Below are 19111 nucleotides of genomic sequence, written 5' to 3'. Positions count from 1 at the left end.
AGGCAAGCGCTCTGCCACCAAGGCACATCTCCAGCCCCTAATATTTTCACCTTCTTGGAGTACAATGTGGAGGCTTTTTTCTAGTGGAACACCTCTTGTACAATTTCTGATCTGTGTTCCTCTTACTACTTAAGTTTTTTTTTTTTTTCTAAAACTTCATGTGACTCTGCTGCAAAGGAAGATTTTTCAAAAAGTTGAAAAACATGACTCTTATACACATATAGAATGAAGATATGTCAAAGATTTATTTAACCCATTAGTGAGGGAACCAGCAAGATGGAAAAATGGGTTCAAAGAACATTTGAGCCAGGTACAGTGGTGCCTGCCTGTAATATCAGCTACTCAGGAGGCCAAGACAGGGGGATCCCAAGTTTGAAGCTAGCCTTGGGCAACTTAGTAAGACCCTTTGTCAAAATAAAAATTAAAATAGGTTGGGGATACAGCTCACTGGTAGAGCACCCCTTGGTTCAATCCCCAGTATGGCAAAGCATACAATCAAGAAAGAAAAAGAGCATTTGAAGAACTATTTATTAAAGGAAGAATGGGGGCTGGGATTGTGGCTCAGCGGTAGAGCGCTTGCCTAGCATGTGCGAGGCCCTGGGTTCGATCCTCAGCACCACATAAATAAACAAAATAAAGGTATTGTGTACAAAGAAATAAATATTTAAAAAAAGAAAGAATGTTGTAATAAAATTGGTAGGTTAGATTAAAAAATGTTTGGGCCAGGATTGTGGCTCAGCAGTAGAGCGCTCACCTAGCATGTGGGAGGCCCTGGGTTCAATCCTCAGCACCACATAAAAATAAATAAATAAAGATATTGTTTAAAAAAAAAAAATCCCAGGAACCTTTGGGATTATCTTTTCTCTCTCTCTTTCTGTCTTTTCATGCCGGGGAATTGAATCTGGGGCCTTGCACATGCTAGACAAATACTTTACCACTAAGCTACACCTCCTGCCCAAATTATCTTTTCTACTGAAGATAAATAATTTGCATTTGTAGTAGACAAAAATCTATAAGTGAATGTGTGAGTGAATGTGTGTCTTTACTAGGTCTGGGCCCTGATCAGAGTAAATATTAATTTAAACAAAGAAATATTCCCCTAGATAATGAAATATTCTTTGAATGGACCATTTGGACAATGTTCTCAAATGACATTAAAAGAATATGCAGTGGTGGCGAATGCCTGTAATCTCAGTGACTCCGGAGGCTGAGGCAGGAGGATCACAAGTTCAAAGCCAGCCCTCAGCAACTCAACTCAGTAAGACCCTGTCTCTCAATAAAATATAAAATAAGGCTGGGGATGTGGTTCAGTGGGTGAGTACCCCTGAGTTCAATCCCTAGTAACCCCCCCCAAAGGATATGTAGTCCTCCTTTTGCCTTATCTCCAAGTTTTAAATGACTTTTTAAAAAATATATATTTATTTTTTAGTTATAGGTGGACACAATATCTTTATCATTTTTTTTTAACGTGGTGCTGAGGGAATGAACCCAGTGCCTCGCATATGCTAGGCAAGTGCTCTATCTCTGAGCCACAACCCCAACTCCCAGATGACTTTTTTTGTATGTGTATGTTTGTGGTTGTGATACTGGGGATTGAACCCAGGGACTCCTTACCATGAACTACATTCTCAGCCCTTCTTGTTCTAATTTTGAATAAGGTCTTGTGAAGGTACCAGGCTGGCCTCAAACCTGTGATCCTCCTGCCTCAGCCTCCCAAGTCACTGAGATTACAGCCGTTTCCCATTATGGCCATCTTCACACGACTTTCTTTAATATTTATTTTTTTAGTTTTAGGTGGACACAGTATCTTTATTTTACATTTATGTGGTGCTGAGAATCGAACCCAGAGCCTTACGCATGTAGGCGAGTACACTACCACTTGAACCACATCCCCAGCCCACACGATTTTCTTTCTTTTTTCTTTTTTTAAAGAGAGAGAGAGAATTTTAATATTTATTTATTTATTTATTTTAGTTTTCGGCGGACACAACATCTTTTGTTTTTGTATGTGGTTCTGAGGATTGAACCCGGGTGCACGCATGCCAGGCGAGCGTGCTACCGCTTGAACCACATCCCCAGCCCCAACACGACTTTCTTAATACTGCTGTTACACTGGTCTTGTTCCTATTCCCTTCACTAGTATGCATAATTTTTTTCTCTTTCCCTGTTTTTTTATTGGTGCATCATAATTGTACGTATTGATGGGTACACTGAAATGTTGACAATGAAAAAAGAAAGTCTTAGAATGTGGTAAGGCAGGGGAGAGAGAGAGCCATTTGTTATAGGTTAAACTTGATGTCTCTTGAATATTACAACAATAATAATAGCACTTAAGATTTTTCAAGTGCTTTCCATGTGGTAAACATTAGTGCTTTATATTCATTAATTCATTTTATATTCCCAACAATCCTATTTCCCTTTATAGATGATGAAGCCGAGCCATTTCAGAAAAGTTTAATGACTTGTCCAAGACCAAACCTAGCTAGAAAGTGGCAGAACCAGGATTTGAACCAAAGCAGTTTGACTTAGGTTGGCCTTCATTAGGGGTCAGTAAAGGGATGAAAATGGATGTCAGAGAAAAGAAATGTCTATAGTTTGTCCAAAAGGAGACAAATAATGTGAAGGATTATTTTCAGTACTCAAGGAATAACAGCCAGAGCTCTGCACTTACTCTGCCTTGTGGGTATTGCCAAGCATCTTTCCCAAAAGACAGTCATCTCTATCCAACTAGTGTTTGAGTTTTAGTTGAGGAAAAAGAGAGAAATGTATTGGTATTATAAGGACTATAGTCAGTTCATTTCTTTGTAGGCTTCTTTGAAGTGATAGGTTTCTATTAAGGTGACATTTCTATTTTTTTTTTTTGGTACCGGGGATTGGTCAGGGGCTTTCGACCGCTGAGCCACATGCCCAGCCCTATTTTGTATTTTATTTAAAGACAGGGTCTCACTGAGTTGCTAATTGCCTCGCTTTTTGCTGAGGTTGGCTGTGAACTTGCAATCCTCCTGCCTCAGCCCCCTGAGTTGCTGGGATTACAGGTGTGCACCACACCAAATGATGGCTCTTTATCATTTTTATTAAGATAAATAGGAAAAGTAGTCCTACTGGGAGCACATGAAGGGCATGGATTAATCTAGTTGTCTTAATCTCTGTCCTATTGTTAGTCCCTGTCCCCAGATTATCACTTTTCTTTTATTTTTTTAGGGGGGACTAGGAATTGAACCCAGAGGTGCTTAGCCATTGGGCCACATCCCCAGCCCTTTTTATTTTTTTATTTTGAGACAGGGTCTCAGTAAGTTGCTCAGGGGCTCACTAAATTGCTGAGGCTGGCTTTGAACTTGTTATCCTCCTGCCTTTCTAGTTGGTAGGATTACTGGATATGCCACTGTGCTCAGCTGTCACTTTGCATTTTTCTTTCCCTTAGATACGGCAAGATTGTCTCCACGAAGGCCATACTGGACAAGACCACAAACAAATGCAAAGGTAAGAGAATACTTGTCCTTGGGGATGGAGAATAGCAGTGAGTGAAGCCATCTTTGCCTCTGAGAGAGAGAGAGGCAAGGGATGGTCTTTGTTGCTGAGAGAGCCTGAGTACCCAGTGCCCAGGAAAAGTCTCTGAGGTTTTCAGGCTCAAAAGACAAGTGGATATTTAGATTAATTGGTGCCAGATGACTAGAGCTGTTTGAGAAGCCAAAGTCAGATTGCTGCACAGAGTTCCTTGAGTCACTTGGGTCCACTTTGACCTCATGTTTCCCTGGATGAGGTGCTAAAGGTTGGCAGGAAATTTTTTTTTACTTTGTAAAGCAATGTATATGCCTTTTGATTGTGGTGGAAGGATGATTCAGTAGATGTTATTTTCCAAGAATGAGTAGTTTTATTTGGGGTTTTTAGCAGTTCTGAGTGGAGCTGGAGAATGGAAGGAGGAAAAAGGGCTGTGGGTTGGGGGGGGTGGGCTTCTTCCAGCAGGTGGCTGGGTGGCCATTTGTCCAGGAGAGGCTATATTCCCCACATGCCTAGCATTTCTGGGGTGTATCTAGGAAAGAAGGCAGGGTTTTCTTTTAGAAGTGTGGAGGAGGGCTGTGGGTTATTAGAAGGCCTAGATCCTAAAATCTCAGATTTTTTAAAGGGGAGGGCAAGGGTACCACAAAGACCTCATTTCCTTTGGCATCCTTAACCACAAAGTAGACCCAACCTCAGAGCATGAGAAGCACATGGATAGCCACCTGAAACCTGTTAATTTGTCTTTCTCCCTGCCACTTCCCTTACATGGATCATAACTCTTCTCTGTCTCCTGAAAAGCCTGAGCATCCTACCTCCCTTACACCTCCCACCTCCCCGTGATGCTGTTTCCCTGTTCCAGGCTATGGCTTTGTGGATTTTGACAGTCCTTTAGCAGCACAGAAGGCTGTAACAGCTCTGAAAGCCAGTGGTATACAGGCACAAATGGCAAAGGTAAGGCTGCCACTCCAGTCTATTCCTTCAAGGGGTGTAGTTACCACTAAAGTTCCAGTTCTAAGGCTTCCAGAGTGAAAGCCTTGAAATGCCCCATGAAATTCATAGGCAAGCACTGTCTGTCCCTGGGTCTAGTCAGTCTGGATATGGGTCCATTGAGCATTCCTGGGTATTGGAGCAAGATTGTATTCAGTCTGCGGCAGATAGCTCTGTCCACTCTGTTCCTCTCGCCAAGTTATTATAAGCCTGCAGGAGGGTCAGGAGGCCTCTTGCAATCCTGCTGCCTATCTCCACCCTGGCCCCACTTCCCTACCAGAGGGATTGTGGTCATTTTGCAACATTCTCTGAAGAAGTCTGTTGTGCAATTCAGAGGTTCTGAACAATGCTCTCCCCCTCCCAACACTATTCCTAGTAGGGGCAGGGAGTGGAGTGGGGAGCCAGAGGGAAGCCACAGCAAGGAAGGAAACTGTTTCTCCTGCTCAGATCTGTCTGGAACTGTTTTTGGTCTAGATTACTAGAAAACTAGAAGCTTGTCTTGTATCTTCTCTTTGGTGGGGTTGTCCTCTTGCCTTTCTGAAGCCATCATGAACACTATGTCTAGAATTAATGAGGCAGGACTGCCAGATGCTTCTCTCTGTAATAAAGAAAAAGGAAACCCTGAAGGCAAAGGCCAAAGAGGGGTTAAGGTTGCTGGTGATCACTGCCCAGGGCAGAGTGACTGCTTAAGTTCTTAAAAACAGCCATCAGAAGATACTGCCATTGCTTGCCTTCTGGGGGACCCTCTGGGTCTTCCTTCTGATATAAAGGGCTCTGACTGCAGCTCCAGCCTGTAGGAGCCTTCAGAAGTTTTCAGGATTTGTGGTGACCACTGAGCTACACATCTGGTCCTTTCTCTGTCCCCTTCTCCCCTCTTCCTGCTTTTCTTTCAGTCAGGGGGTGAACAAGCATTCCTACTCCAAGATTGTACTGTGACCGGAAGAGGGGGAGGGGGGCTACTCAAAACAATCCATCCTTGGTGAGAGCAGTCCAAGAAAATCCAGCCTCTGGGGCAGGCTGCTGGGGAGAGGGGGTGCTACTCAGCCTACTTCTTAAAGAGACAGCCAGGTACTATCCATGACTTGTATAGTACTAGAAATGGTAAATCTGTTTTTTGGGTTTTTTTTGTCTTATTGGACTGTGTAACAGATAGTTAAGATTCTCTTTGTTTATGTGGAACCCTTTCTACTATCTCTTTTCTGAAATGTCATTTTATAGATGATAGCTGAAAGTAGGAGGGGAATAAAGGATGTGAGCTTTATTTTCTCTCTTTTTTGTTTCCATAGCAACAGGAGCAAGACCCCACAAACTTATACATCTCAAACCTTCCACTGTCAATGGATGAGCAAGAACTGGAGGGGATGCTGAAGCCCTTTGGACAGGTTATCTCCACCCGAATTCTTCGAGACACCAGTGGAATCAGCAGAGGGGTTGGCTTTGCAAGGTGAGAGATGTGAAAGTGGAAAATGATGAGGTTAATAAAGTGTCACTTGGGAAGGCACCAACATCCCCACACACACACACACACCAAGGGACCAAACTATTGGTCAAAAATACTTGACTGTAGGAGCTGAGGTTGTGGCCCAATGGCAGAGCTATCCCCTAGCACGTGCGAGGCCCTGGCTTCAATTCTCAGCACCACATAAAAATAAATAAATAAATAAAAGGTATTGTGTCCAACTACAACTAAAAAATAAGTATTAAAAAAATACTTGACTGTGTGGCTCAAGCGGTAGGGTGCTCGCCTGGCATGTGTGCCACCCGGGTTCTATCCTCAGCACCACATACAAACAAAGATGTTGTGTCCGCCCATAACTAAAAAATAAATATTAAAAAATTCTCTCTCTCTCTCTCTCATTCTCTCTTGAAAAAAAAAAAGAAAAAAAAATACTTGACTGTAAATCAGAAGTTTATTTATTTATTTGGGTCAGGGGATTGAACCCAGAAGTGATTTACCATTGAGCTACATCCCTAGCTCTTTTTTTTTTTTTTTTTTTTTTTTTAATTTCAAGGCAGGGTCTTACTAAGTTGCTCATGACCTAACTAATTGCTGAGACTGGTCTTGAACCTGTGATCCTTCTGTCTCAGGCTCCTGAGTTGTTGGGATTATGGGCATGTACCACCACACCCAGCACTGGAGATTAATTTACATTAGTGATTTTCTTAAGCTGTTCCTTAGAGCTGCAGAACTCTCCAGGGTGCCCACTTCTGAACTCAGGTGTCATTGTTTTGAGATTTCAGTCTCTCCCAGCCTATTTAAGAAACTGTTCTGCTTTTATTTATTCTAAGATTGTGTTTGATTAGAGATTCTCTTGCCTTTTTTATTTGAAAGTTACTAGACTAAGTAATCTTTTTTATATAACACACTTTTTTATATAACAATGTCTTGCCTGACCTATGAACACTCCCTTGGTTGAACACTCCCTGATTATTGCAGATTTGGGGACTAATGAATAGGTCCTCTTCCCTACCAGGCTCAATCTGGGCAGCTCCACCTGCTGGCAATCCCAGGTAAAACCACAGTGGTTTCTAGGCTTGTCATCACTTTTTTTTTTTTCCAGCTCCCATATTTTCTTCTTTGTGGGGTGGGGGGCGGATTGAGTTCAGGGGCACTCTACTACAAAACTACATACCCAGCCTTTTAAACATTTTTTAAAATTTTGAAGACAGGGTAATGCTAAATTTCCCAGGCTGGCCTTGAACTTGCTATTGAGTTGCTTGGTGTTATAGGCATGAGCCACTGCGCCTGGCAGGAAAATACTTTTATTTCACTCATATTTACTCTACTTACTCTAGTGATATGTGCCTGTTAGACACTGTACAAATTCTCAAACCGTGGAACCAGAATGGATAACCTCACCCTCATTTCCTGTCGCACACTGGCTTTCTTATGGTACTTGCTTTTGTCATAGCGACTATTGAAAACAATTTTGCAAAATATAATTGTAGGGGAAAGTAATGTCAAAACAGTGGCCTACTTTAAGTTAGTATTTTACACAACATCCAACAGATGTTTCTCTATTTTTCTTCAAGTGTGCCTTTTTTAGTTTCTCACAGTGGCCCAGGATGCATGAAAGTACAATCTGGGAATTGTGGCTTTGAAGACTATAAAAACTATGAAGCTGGGTTCAGTGGCTCATGCCTATAATCCCAGTGGCTAATGAGGCTGAGGCAAGAGGATTGCAAGTTCAAAGCCAGCCTTAGTAACTTAGAGAGGCCCTAAGCAACTTAGTGAGACCCTGTCTCTAAATGAAATATAAAAAAGGACTGAGGATATGGCTCAATGGTTAAGTTCCCCTGGGTTCAATCCCTGGTATCACAAAAACAAAACAAAACAAAAAACAATGAAAAAAAAAAAGAAACAATTATGAATTTTCTTCTGTTTTTATGTTAACATCTATAATTTTTCTTCATACATTTAGATTCTTGCTAAGTGTAATTTCTGAATATCGACATTTTAAGTAAAACTCTTACACGATTTTTAAATGTATCCAAATGAGATCTAAATATAGTAATTTGTTACATAAAATTGTCCCTTTAAAAATGTATGTGCCAGGGGCTGGAGTGGTGGCTCAGTGGTAGAGCGCTTGCCTAACATGTGTGAAGCACTGAGTTCAATTCTCAGCACTACATATAAATAAATAAATAAACATCTATTGCCAACTAAAAAATATTAAAAAAGAAAAATGTATGTGCCAGCTGTATACAGTGGGGCACACATATAATCCCAGTGGCTCTAGAGGCTGAGGCAGGAGGGTTTCAAATTCAAAGCCAGCTTCAGAAATTTAGCAAGACCTTAAGCAACTTAGTGAGACCCTGTCTCAAAATGAAAATAAATAAAAGGGCTGGAGATATGTCTCCATAGTAAAGTGTCCTGGGTTCAATCCCCAGTATCAAAAATCAAACAAACAAACAATACTGTATGGACCAGGGCTAAGGATGTGGCTCAGTGGTAGAGTGCTTGCCTAGGATGCATGAGGCCCTGGTTTTGATCCCCAGCACTGCAAACAGCAACAAAAAATATACGGGCCATTTCTTTCTTAATAGTCATACACCTCATATTGTTCTTATAACATTCCTTTTATCTTCTTGATCTTGTGTTTGCATGTCATTTTCCTAGAGACTTATATTTGAGTCTTTCTGTGGATCATCCTTGTTTCCTTTCAACAAAATGTGTGTGTGTGTGTGTGTGTGTGTGTATAAATTAAAACTTTTTTTCCTTGTGGCCATTAGGCTGTGTGTATATTAACCCATGAGAGAATTATCTTTACAATTATTAGTCAACAGGCACACCATACATCATAAATATATTAAAATGTTCATACAAAATTATTTTATATAAAATAAACTTTGTTGAAAATTAATCTCCTATGACATGGATGAGTTTTATTTTCTTTAGATTTTTCTTATTAGGTCATGTAGCCAGCAATGAATATTGTTTGTTGCTATAACAAGTGAGGGCTTAACACCAGTTTTGTTCCTCTTTTTTGTTTTTATGCTGAGAAACCTTGTTCATATAAATGAGTAGACGAGAATGGAAGGGGCTTTGTTACAGTGAGAATTCTTTGGATTACTTCTGAATTATATGCCAAGAACCAAAGTGATCTGTCATCACAATTGATTTTTTTGTGCATTGACAAGTTTCTAAAGTCTTCCAACTTTTTGAAAGCAAATAATTTCCATCTGACTTATAAAAAGGATTTGAAATTTAGTCATTAATATCTGCTGTTGAGTTTTAGGCTGGATAAGAAGTAAATTAAGACAGTGGTTATGAGAAGGGACTTTAGCCTTGACCATTAGCAGTCATGAGTCCTCCTTCAGGCAGATCCCTGGAGGAAAGAGTTTTGAGGAAGTTGAGGTTCTAAACACTCTGCCTACTCATGCTTTGGAAGGACTGTAAGTAGAAGTTACTGAACTGAAGATCACTGCTCTAGAATATCTAACTGATTTTCTCTAAAAATGGTTTTCCCTGAAAGGTTCCACCTGAGGCCTTTTATTTGTATTTTTGGTGTTGAAGATTTAATCCAGGGGTATTTTACCACTGAACTATATCCCCAGCCCTTTTTAAATTTTGCCTCTCTAATTTTCTGAGGCTGGCCTTGAGAGGCTGGCCCTCAGATTACAAGCATGTGCCACCACACCTGGCTCCTGGCCCTTTTTACTTATTATTATTATTCCTTTTTTTTCTTTACTGGGGATTGAACCCAGGGGCACTTTACCACTAAGCTAAATCCCCAGCCCTTTTTATGTTTTTATTTTGATTCACGGTCTCACTAAGTTGCTTAGGGCCTTGCGAAATTGCTGAGGCTGGCCTCAAAATTGCAATCCTCCTTCCTTAGCTTCCTAAGTCATTGAGATGATAGGTGTGTGCCTTCGAGCCTGGTTTATTTGAGGCTTTCTTAAAGTTGCTTCCTGTAGAGGAATTATTAATGTTTTTAGTGGTTATTGTAATAGAAAGTATACTGACTTAATTTAAATGTGGTAGTAGATGAAGAAACAACATATAGGCCCTTATAATTTTTAGAACACACCTATATACTATATATTATCTCAATCAATCTATACATCACTGATTGAGTTTGATTGTCTCTAAAGCACAAATAAGGAATGGGTCCAGAGGGTTTTTTGGAATGTTCTAACAGAGTTCAGGGTGGTAAACTGGTGCTGATATCTAGATGTTCTGATCCCTTACTCAGTCCTCGTTGCCCAGAAAGAAACTTCAGCCTAGTAGTTCCCAGTATTCCTCTTCCTATTACTATGGACCATGAGCCCTTTATTAACAGATTCCTAAAATCTTAATAATGTCATCAGTAGCTAAGTGGGCCTCAATAGTTATAACCAGAAGCAAAAAATAAATATTGCAAAATCTTAGCTTGTACAGTTTCCTTAGTATAAAGAACAATGTTCATTAGGATTTTTTATTTGGGGAGGTACCAGGGATTGAACTCAGGGGCACTCAACCACTGAGCCACATCCCCAGCCCAATTTTGTGTTTTATTAGAGACAGGGTCTCCCTGAATTGCTTAGCGCCTCGCCTTTGCTAAGGCTGGCTTTGAACTTGCGATCCTCCTGCCTCAGCCTCCTGAGCCACAGGGATTACAGGCATGTGCCATTGTGCCCGGCTTCCATTAGGATTTTATGATAAAAAATAATAAAGTCTACCCAGATGTGATGGCACATGCCTTGGTGGTAATCCCAAACCCTGTGACAAAATAAAAAAACACTGTGGATATGTCTCAGAGGTAGAGTGCTCCTGAATCTCAAGGAAAAAAAAAAAAAGTTATGAACAGTGGTGCATGCCTCAGGTAGGAAGATCACAAGTTTGAGACCAGCCTGGGCAACTTAGCAAGACCCTGTCTCAAAAAGGACTGGGGCTGTAGCTCAGTAGTAAAGCACCCCTGTTTTAATCTCCAATACTGAAAAAAGGGGGGGTTGGAGATAAAGCTTAGTGATGGTAGAGCCCTGAGTTCAATCCCCAGTACTGCTAAAAATTAAAAATAGTAATTTAACAGCTACTATTTCTTATATTCTTATTTCGGTGCCAGACACAATGATAGGCTCATTTATCAGTGTCCTTTTTTTTTTTTTTAGCAGTGCTTGGGATCAAACCCAGGGCCTTGTTCATGCTAGGCAAGCACTCTATCACTGACTGAACCTCATTCCAATCCCAGTCAGAGTCTTTTTTGGATTATTAATAGCTTGAAGACCTCCATTATTTTAGGATTCCTTGCAGGAGATGGTTGAGGGGATCTTCTTTAGATGTTGCATAAGCTGCAGAAACTCTTATGTTTTTATAGTCATAACTTTTGAACTTTTGGGAAACTTAGGGCATTCTCTTTGAATGTGTAGAGAGCACAGATCTTGGAGAAGCTAGAGCCTAACCCCTCTTGTGCTTCTTAGGATGGAGTCCACAGAGAAGTGTGAAGCTATCATCACCCACTTTAATGGAAAATATATTAAGACTCCCCCTGGAGTACCAGGTGAGGCATCTGGGAATCAGGCTGAGAGCCACATGTTGTTCCTTCCAGTTAAGATTCTGGAGGAGTTTTGCATGAGTATGTCTGCTCATTGAGGTGAGACTCAGCTGCCTGTCTACTTTCTGTTTTGCCAGCCCCGTCTGATCCCTTGCTTTGTAAATTTGCTGATGGTGGGCCAAAGAAACGACAAAACCAAGGAAAATTTGTGCAAAATGGACGGGCCTGGCCAAGGAGTGGAGACATGGTAAGAGGTCCCTGAAAACAGGTTTATTAAGGACATTAAAGTGGAATGGAAATTACTATAGTTTAATTTCTGTGAGCTTAGGTGGCCAGCTTGAGAGCTCTAGGGTGTAAATGAGAAATGCTGATGGCTTAACAAAATCTCGAGTGTGGGTCTTGAGTGAGTGGGGTTCTGCAGCCTTTACAGTTGGAACAACTCAGCAGTTGTAGTGGGACTTGTCCAGAATTTAATTAGTTGAACTTTTTAAAAAACATCCCCAGCCTTGGCATTCTGGTTTTGTTCCTGTTCTTACCCAAAGGTTCACAGTATGAATTCTGTGTTCTTTCCTTATAGGGTGGAATGGCCTTGACTTTTGACCCCACCACAGCTCTTCAGAATGGGTAAGTGTCTTTTACATAATCGAGTCACCTGAAAATGACCATGGCCTGTGGATATTTCATCTTGATTTTCAAATAGCAATTAGTGGAAAGTGGCTATGCTTTCATCAGAGGACCTTGGGGTTTCCTGTGACTTTTTACTGAGTAAGGTTCCTTCCTACAGGTTTTACCCAGCCCCTTATAACATCACCCCCAACAGGATGCTGGCTCAGTCTGCACTCTCCCCATATCTTTCATCTCCTGTGTCCTCTTATCAGGTACGTTCACACCCAAAAAAAGGGAGTGGTGATTTTCCCTACCATGTGTTTTAGGTGAAGGAATGTAAGGTGAGAAATGAGAAACAACTTGGTTTTTGTTTTTTTCTTTCTATAAACTACATAAAAATAATGTTACATAAAAGTATAAACTGATGTGTGTGTGTGTGCGTGTGTGTAAACAGCATTTATGTCTGTCTGTGTGAACACATGATTTAGAGGCATCCTCTTTCTCTTTTCACCACCGCCACAAGTAAACCCTTATTGATTTCCTTTTGTATAGCATTTCCCATATTTTTCTTCATGCAAACATACACATATGTGTAGGGTTTGGGGAGTTGTGTATTTTATTAAAAATCAGACCATATTAAATATATTTTTATTTTATATTCATCTCACCTAATATGTTAGGCAAATGATTCTCAAAGTGTGGTCCCTGTCCCTGCACTTTTGGCATTACCTGGGAACTTATAAGAAATATGAATTTTTAGACTCTACTCCAGATCTACAGAATTAGAAACTCTGAGAATAAGGCCCAACAAAAATCTGGATTTTAACAAGCCTTCCAGATGATTCTACTGTAGTTGACGTTGAGATCCTTTGCTCTAATTATTTCTTTTTAAATGATTGCCTTATATTTCATCCCAGAATTCTTCTACTCTGCCCCAGTGAAGGATATTAACTTACATTCAGTTTTGCTGCTACAAATAATGCTTTGGAAGCAGTCTTGTACCTGTATTCTTATGGGTGCATTCATTCCTGGGAGCTAGAGTCCCAGGAAAGCACTTGCTAGGTTGAACAGTATATGGATTTTCAGATTTATCCAAGTTGCCAGATTGCTTTCTACAAAAGCTGTGTCAATTCAGGTTTCCATCAGCAATGTTTCCATCACCATTTTTCTCTAACCATAGCTGTCTGCTTTGGAAAAGTGTTTCTTGTCTTGATGAGTGCAGAATACATTGTTACTTTAATTTTCATTTCTTTGACTGCAAGTGAATTTTTTGCTTGTCATATTTTGATTTGCCCTTCCCTGATTGCTGTTCTTCTGATTTGCCCATTTTTCTATTTAGTTATTTGTCTTTTCCCCATCAATTTATACAAACTCTTGATTTAAGTATTCTCAGAATGTTACCTTAGTTAAAAATATTTTTTTCCGAGCTTATTCTTTCTCTGTTGATTTTGTGGCCCTGGGACTTTAACTGTGTTCTCTGGGTCATTTAGAGAACTCTCTAAAACCTAGGCACCATACTCAGAGTTTTCTGTTCTGTCAATCTAGTAGGGAAGGAAAGAACATGCATTTCTAACAAGTCCCCAGGTGATTCTCCTGCTGCTTCTACTGTTGGATGGTTCATGGACCATACTGTGGGAATCATTAGTTTTTGTCATATGAAAGTTTTAAGTTTGCCTATTATTAAACATCTCTGGCCGGGCATGGTGGTACACACATGGTAATCCCAGCGACTCAGAAGGCTGAGGCAGGAGGAGCACAAGTTCAAGACCACCTCAGCAATGTAGGCCCTAAGAAACTTGGGGCTGGGGATGTGGCTCAAGCGGTAGCGCGCTCACCTGGCATGCGTGCGCCCCGGGTTCGATCCTCAGCACCACATACAAAACAAAGATGTTGTGTCTGCCGAGAACTAAAATAAATAAATAAATAAATATTTAAAAAAAAAAAAAGAAACTTAGCAAGACCCTGTCTCAAAATTAAAAAAGGTTAGGGATTGGGCTCAGTGATTAAGCACCCCTGGGTTCAATTCCCTGAACCAAAAACCAAACAAACAAACAAAACCCTCTGTGTTATTATTATTATCGTTATTTTGGCACTGTAGATTGAACCCAGGACACTTTACCACTGAGCTACATCCCCAGCCCTTTTTATTTTAAGGCAGAGTCTTCCTAAGATGCTTAGGGCCTCACTAAGTTGCTGAGGCTGGACTTAAGCTTGTAATCCTCCTGCCTCAGCCTTCTAAATTGCTGGGATTACAGGCATGTGCCATTATGCCTGCTCTCTCTCTTTTATATCTTTTAAATTTTGTGTCTTAATTTAAAAAGTATTAGCTGGGTGCAGTGGCATGCTTTTATAGTACACTATATTGTATGTGTGATCTCTAAGATTTTATTTTATTGTTTTACACTTAAATGTGTAATCATGGGGCTGGGGTTGTGGCTCAGTGGTAGAGCACTTGCCCAGCAGGAGTTAGGCACTGGGTTCAATTCTTGGCACTACATAAAAATAAAAATAAATAAAATAAAGGTATTGTGTCCATCTACATCTAACAAAAAGAAATATTTTTTTAAAAAGTTTAATAATCAGGAACTTATTTTTGTGTATGGTACAAGATAGGAGTCCTTTTATATTTTCCTCCAGAATTTTAATTTAGTCCCAGCACCAAATTATTAAATAATGCATCCTTTTCCTGTTGAATTAAAATGCCCTGGCAACCTATAATATTCATTCTTTTTGTGTATGTGTATGTGGTACTGGGGTTGAATCCAGGAGTGCTCTACCACTGAGCTACATCCCCAGTCCTTTTTATTTTATTTTATTTTATTTTAATTTTTTTTTGAGACAAGGTTTTACTAAATTGCCAAGACTGGCCGTGAACTTGAGCTCCTCCTGCTTCAACCTCTCTAGTCACTGAGATCATAGGCATGCACCATGGCACCTGGCTATAAAACATTTTCTGTGTCTGTAGATTTGCCTGTGCTGAACACTTCATACAAATGAAGTCATATGTTGTCTTTGGTGTTTCTTTCACTTAGCATGTTTTCACGTTTCATCCATGTTTTATCAATATCTCATTAATTTTTTGGCTGAAAAATATTTCATTGCATGGATATACCACATCTTGTTTATCCATTTATCATTTATCAGTTGATGGCCATTTGAAGTATTTCTAGCTAGTATGAATAATATTGCTATGAACATTCTTAGATAGATTTTTTAGGGGATACATATGTTTTCATTTCACTTGGGCATGAACCTGGGAGTAGAATTGCTGAGCTACATAGTATCCCTATGTTTAACTTTTTTAGGAACTGCTGAAGTATTTTCCTAAGTGATTGCATCATTTTATATTTCAACATCCATGTAAAACACTTATCTTTTTAATTAGAGCCATTCTCCTGGGTTTGTGTGGTGGTACACCATTGTGTTTTTTATTTGCTTTTGCACCTCTTTCATGTGCTTACTATCATTTGTGCACCTTCTATTGCATATGTTTTTCCAAATCCTTTGCCATTTTTGTTGTTTTGTTTTTTGGTACCAGGAATTGAACTCAGGGGCACTTGACCACTGAGCCACATCCCCAGCCCTATTTTTGTATTTTATTTAGAGACAGGATCTCACTGAGTTGCTTTAGCGCCTCACCCTTGCTGAGGCTGGCTTTGAACTCTCCATCCTCCTATCTCAACTTCCTGAGCCGCTGGGATTACAGGTGTGCACCACCACATCAAGCTCTTTTGCCAGTTTTTAATCAGGCTATTTATTGAATAGTTATGAGTTAATATTTTTAAAATAACTTTTAGTAATGTTTCTATGCTCTGAGGGGGACATTTTTGGGGAACTTTGCTAAACATTATCAGATCATTGATAATTATTATCAGATCATTGAACAATAGTTTCTAGGCAGTTAACATTTCTGTTTGTTTTTGCTTACATCAGAGAGTGACTCAGACATCTCCTCTACAATTACCTAACCCATCTTGGATGCACCACCAGTCATACCTCATGCAGCCTTCAGTGAGTGTTCAGAAGTGGGCAGAAGCAAAAGAGGCAATTTGATGTAAAGAAAAACAAAGGGCTTTGATGACAGGAGATGTGGGTGTGAGTTCTGGCTCAGTACCTTGTGCAGCCCTTAAATTCTCTGAGTGTTGTTCTTAGATAAGTGTCCCTCCAGACTGATGGGCAGAGTGCCTTTTCCTGTTATATGGCTTGGTTGCCGCTCACTATGGCTTTTAATTCCCAGTATTTAAAAATATCTGTCTTCAGCAGTCCCTTCATTATTACTGCCTTGGGTAACCTCACAGGATACTGCCAACTAACTCTTTTCCTTTGTTATTGCCTCCAGGGTTCAGTTCTGACACCAGGGATGGACCACCCCATTTCTCTTCAGCCTGCCTCCATGATGGGGCCTCTTACCCAGCAACTGGGCCACCTCTCGCTCAGCACCACAGGCACGGTAAAGCCGGGTATTTCCGCTTATTAACTCCTGCAAGGAGTACCTGTGCAGTATTCTTCAGCATAGATACTTATGAATGATAGAGTCACTTCAGTGTCATTGAGGATGCACTCAGAATTGGAAATAAACTACAAAAATAATGATCCATAAGCCAGGAATGCAGTCATTTTTCTCCCCAGACTACCCCTTTTAACTGCTTCCTCGTTACAAAACTAAAATGTTTCTATGTGTGTGTTAATTTAAGAGTTAAGACACATTTCCTAGAAATCCTTATCAAAATAGTAACAGAAAGAGCAGATGAAGCACCTCGGGTTTTCTGGGACTTGATCATTCTGTTGTGCACAGCAGGGCTAAAGGGCAGGGAATGCAGTGTGCTGGGGAAATAGCCGCAGGCAGTCAGGACAGAGGAGAGGAAGAAAGAAGGTCAAATTGGAAGAAGTGTGTCTAAGCCACTACCAGAGTGCCTTCAAGAAGCCAGTGCCCAGACCAACTGAATTGACTCTTTGGAGATAGAACACAGGCCTCAATATCTTAAAAAATCCCCCGGGTGCTTTATCTTTCATTTTAAAAATATGCAGTGCTGAGGACTGAACCCAGGGCCTCACATGTGCCAGGCAAGCGCTCTACCACTGAGCCACAACTCCAGCCCTGTCCCCAGGTGCTTTAAATGAACCAAGAGTCATTGCTCTACCTGGTTGATGTTTTTCTTCTAGTATATGCCAACGGCTGCAGCTATGCAAGGAGCTTACATCTCACAGTACACCCCTGTGCCTTCTTCCAATGTTTCAGTTGAGGTAAGAGTTACTTTTTTGGAGTGAAGATAGGACAATGACAGAGGCAGATCTTCCCCTGTCAATTGTTCCTTTTACAATGATGCTGTTTCTGGTTCACAAGTAACTGGTAGCTATATGAAGAGTGCAAGAAGAAAAGACTTAGTGTGTGTTCATGAGTGAGGCCCTGGAGCCAGCTGGTAGTTAATACCAGGATGCTCCCTTGAATTGACTAGTGTGCCTTGGGAGGAAGGCAGGCTGTTTTGAACATAGAAGAACTTCTGAAGTTTTTTCCAAAGTGCCTGTGGTGTTTTACATTCCTTCCAGTGCTGAGGTGCTGTGTGTTGTGAGTGGGTGGGCTGGAGAGGCCTCTCAGCTTTGGGTGGGTTTTATCTAGGCTGCTTTGGAGGGAGCTGAGGAAAAGAACACATAAGATGACTCTCCTTCCTGGATATGGTACAGGAGAACAGCAGCCAACAGAATCAAGTGGCAGTGGATACGCCCTCAGACCATGGGGTCTATTCTTTCCAGTTCAGCAAGTAACACTGGGTAAGAACCACATGTTGGGGAAGTGGGGTGTCCTAAACTAAGAGAGAGCAGCTCAGCCCTGCCTAAAGTGAGACAGGTTCTTGTGCTTGTCTTGCTCCCTCCCTACCCTCTCCCTTGGGATTTCCCTCCCCATCTTAAATAGAAAAGAGTTCTTGGACATGCTCCCAGACTCCAGAGGGTTAGCCAGGTTATGCACCATCTGTAGCTTTGTTAAGGACTAACACTTGGCCATTGTTTTTATAGACCTGGGCCTGAGAAAAGAAATCTCTATGCTCCTGCCCTGTCCTCTTTCTCCATTGCTGATGGAACATAGGGAAATCAGCACATCTTGTGTGTGCTACATTCAAGGAGAAACACACACACACACACACACACACAGAGAGACACGCACATTTTTTTCTTTTGCAAAGAAAATTTTTTCTTTGTTTTTAATTGTAATGTACTTTTCTCCTCCCTCAAAGAGACATGTGGCTGGAGCTTTTGAAAAAAGTTTGTTGTCGTTTTGGTTTGGTTTTTTGATATTGGGAATTGAACTGAGGGGTGTTTAACCATTAAAACACATTCCCAACCCTTTTGTATTTTCCTTTTTTTTTTTTTGCTTTGTTTTTTTTTTTGAGTTGGGGTCTCACTGTGTCACCCAGGCTGGCCTCTAATTTTTTTTTTTTCCAGAGCCAGGGACTAAACTCAGGGCCTTGCAAGCGCTCAAGCTCTCTGTCACTGAGCTAACTCCCCAACCTTCTTCTTTCTTTTTTTCTTTTTTGAGACAGGGTATCCCTGTCTCAAAATTCTGAGACTTAGGGCTTTAGGCTTATTGCTAAGGCTGGCTTTGAACTTGGATCTTTCTGCCTCATCCTCTGGAGTTGCTGGGATGCTTTACCATGTACAGAATGTTTTGTTATTCTTAAAAAAAAAAAAAAAAAAAAAAAAACAAGCTGGGCACAGGACACATGCCTGTAATCCCATCCCAGCTACTTGGAAGACTGAGGGAGGAGAATTATAAGTTTGAAGCCAGCCTGAAGAACTTAGCAAGACCCTATCTCAAAATTAAAAATAAAAGGGCTGGGGATTGCAGCCCAGTGGTAGAAGAGTCTCAAGGGAGGTGCTTTTACCCCCAGAGACCATTGCAGTTATCTGATGACATTTTGATCCCTGGGTTCAATCCCCAGTACACAAAAACAAAACAAATAAAATTACCATGAAGATGCAGTGCTAGGGGCTGGGGCTGGGGCTGGGGCTCAGCTGTAGAGTGCTCACCTAGCATGCCTGAGGCACTGGGT

General features: G+C 40.8%; 1 protein-coding gene across 10 annotated transcripts in view; it reads left to right on the top strand.

The window, feature by feature from the left end:
* The window catches only part of Rbms2 (RNA binding motif single stranded interacting protein 2), a 72117-nt gene that overhangs the window by 48121 nt on the left and 4885 nt on the right, over positions 1–19111 (top strand). For 7 of the 10 annotated variants that reach the window (XM_046466785.2, XM_058586160.1, XM_046466783.2 and 4 more), the window contains 11 exons: positions 3422–3480; positions 4358–4449; positions 5772–5929; positions 11386–11465; positions 11597–11706; positions 12037–12083; positions 12244–12337; positions 15999–16076; positions 16405–16515; positions 17229–17309; positions 17748–17834. In XM_046466785.2, the coding sequence (XP_046322741.1) occupies positions 3422–3480; positions 4358–4449; positions 5772–5929; positions 11386–11465; positions 11597–11706; positions 12037–12083; positions 12244–12337; positions 15999–16076; positions 16405–16515; positions 17229–17309; positions 17748–17828 (991 nt within the window). In that variant the 3' untranslated portion in view covers positions 17829–17834. The other 3 variants (XM_058586161.1, XM_046466780.2, XM_058586162.1) reach the window with 3 other exon arrangements.

Source organism: Marmota monax, unplaced genomic scaffold, assembly GCF_021218885.2.
Source record: "Marmota monax isolate L192 unplaced genomic scaffold, Marmota_monax_Labrador192_F-V1.1 WCK01_AAM20220418_F8-fsc00151, whole genome shotgun sequence".
Classification (NCBI taxonomy): domain Eukaryota; kingdom Metazoa; phylum Chordata; class Mammalia; order Rodentia; family Sciuridae; genus Marmota; species Marmota monax.
Note: the sequence above shows the minus strand (reverse complement) of the source record. Positions and strands in the feature narration are given on the sequence as shown.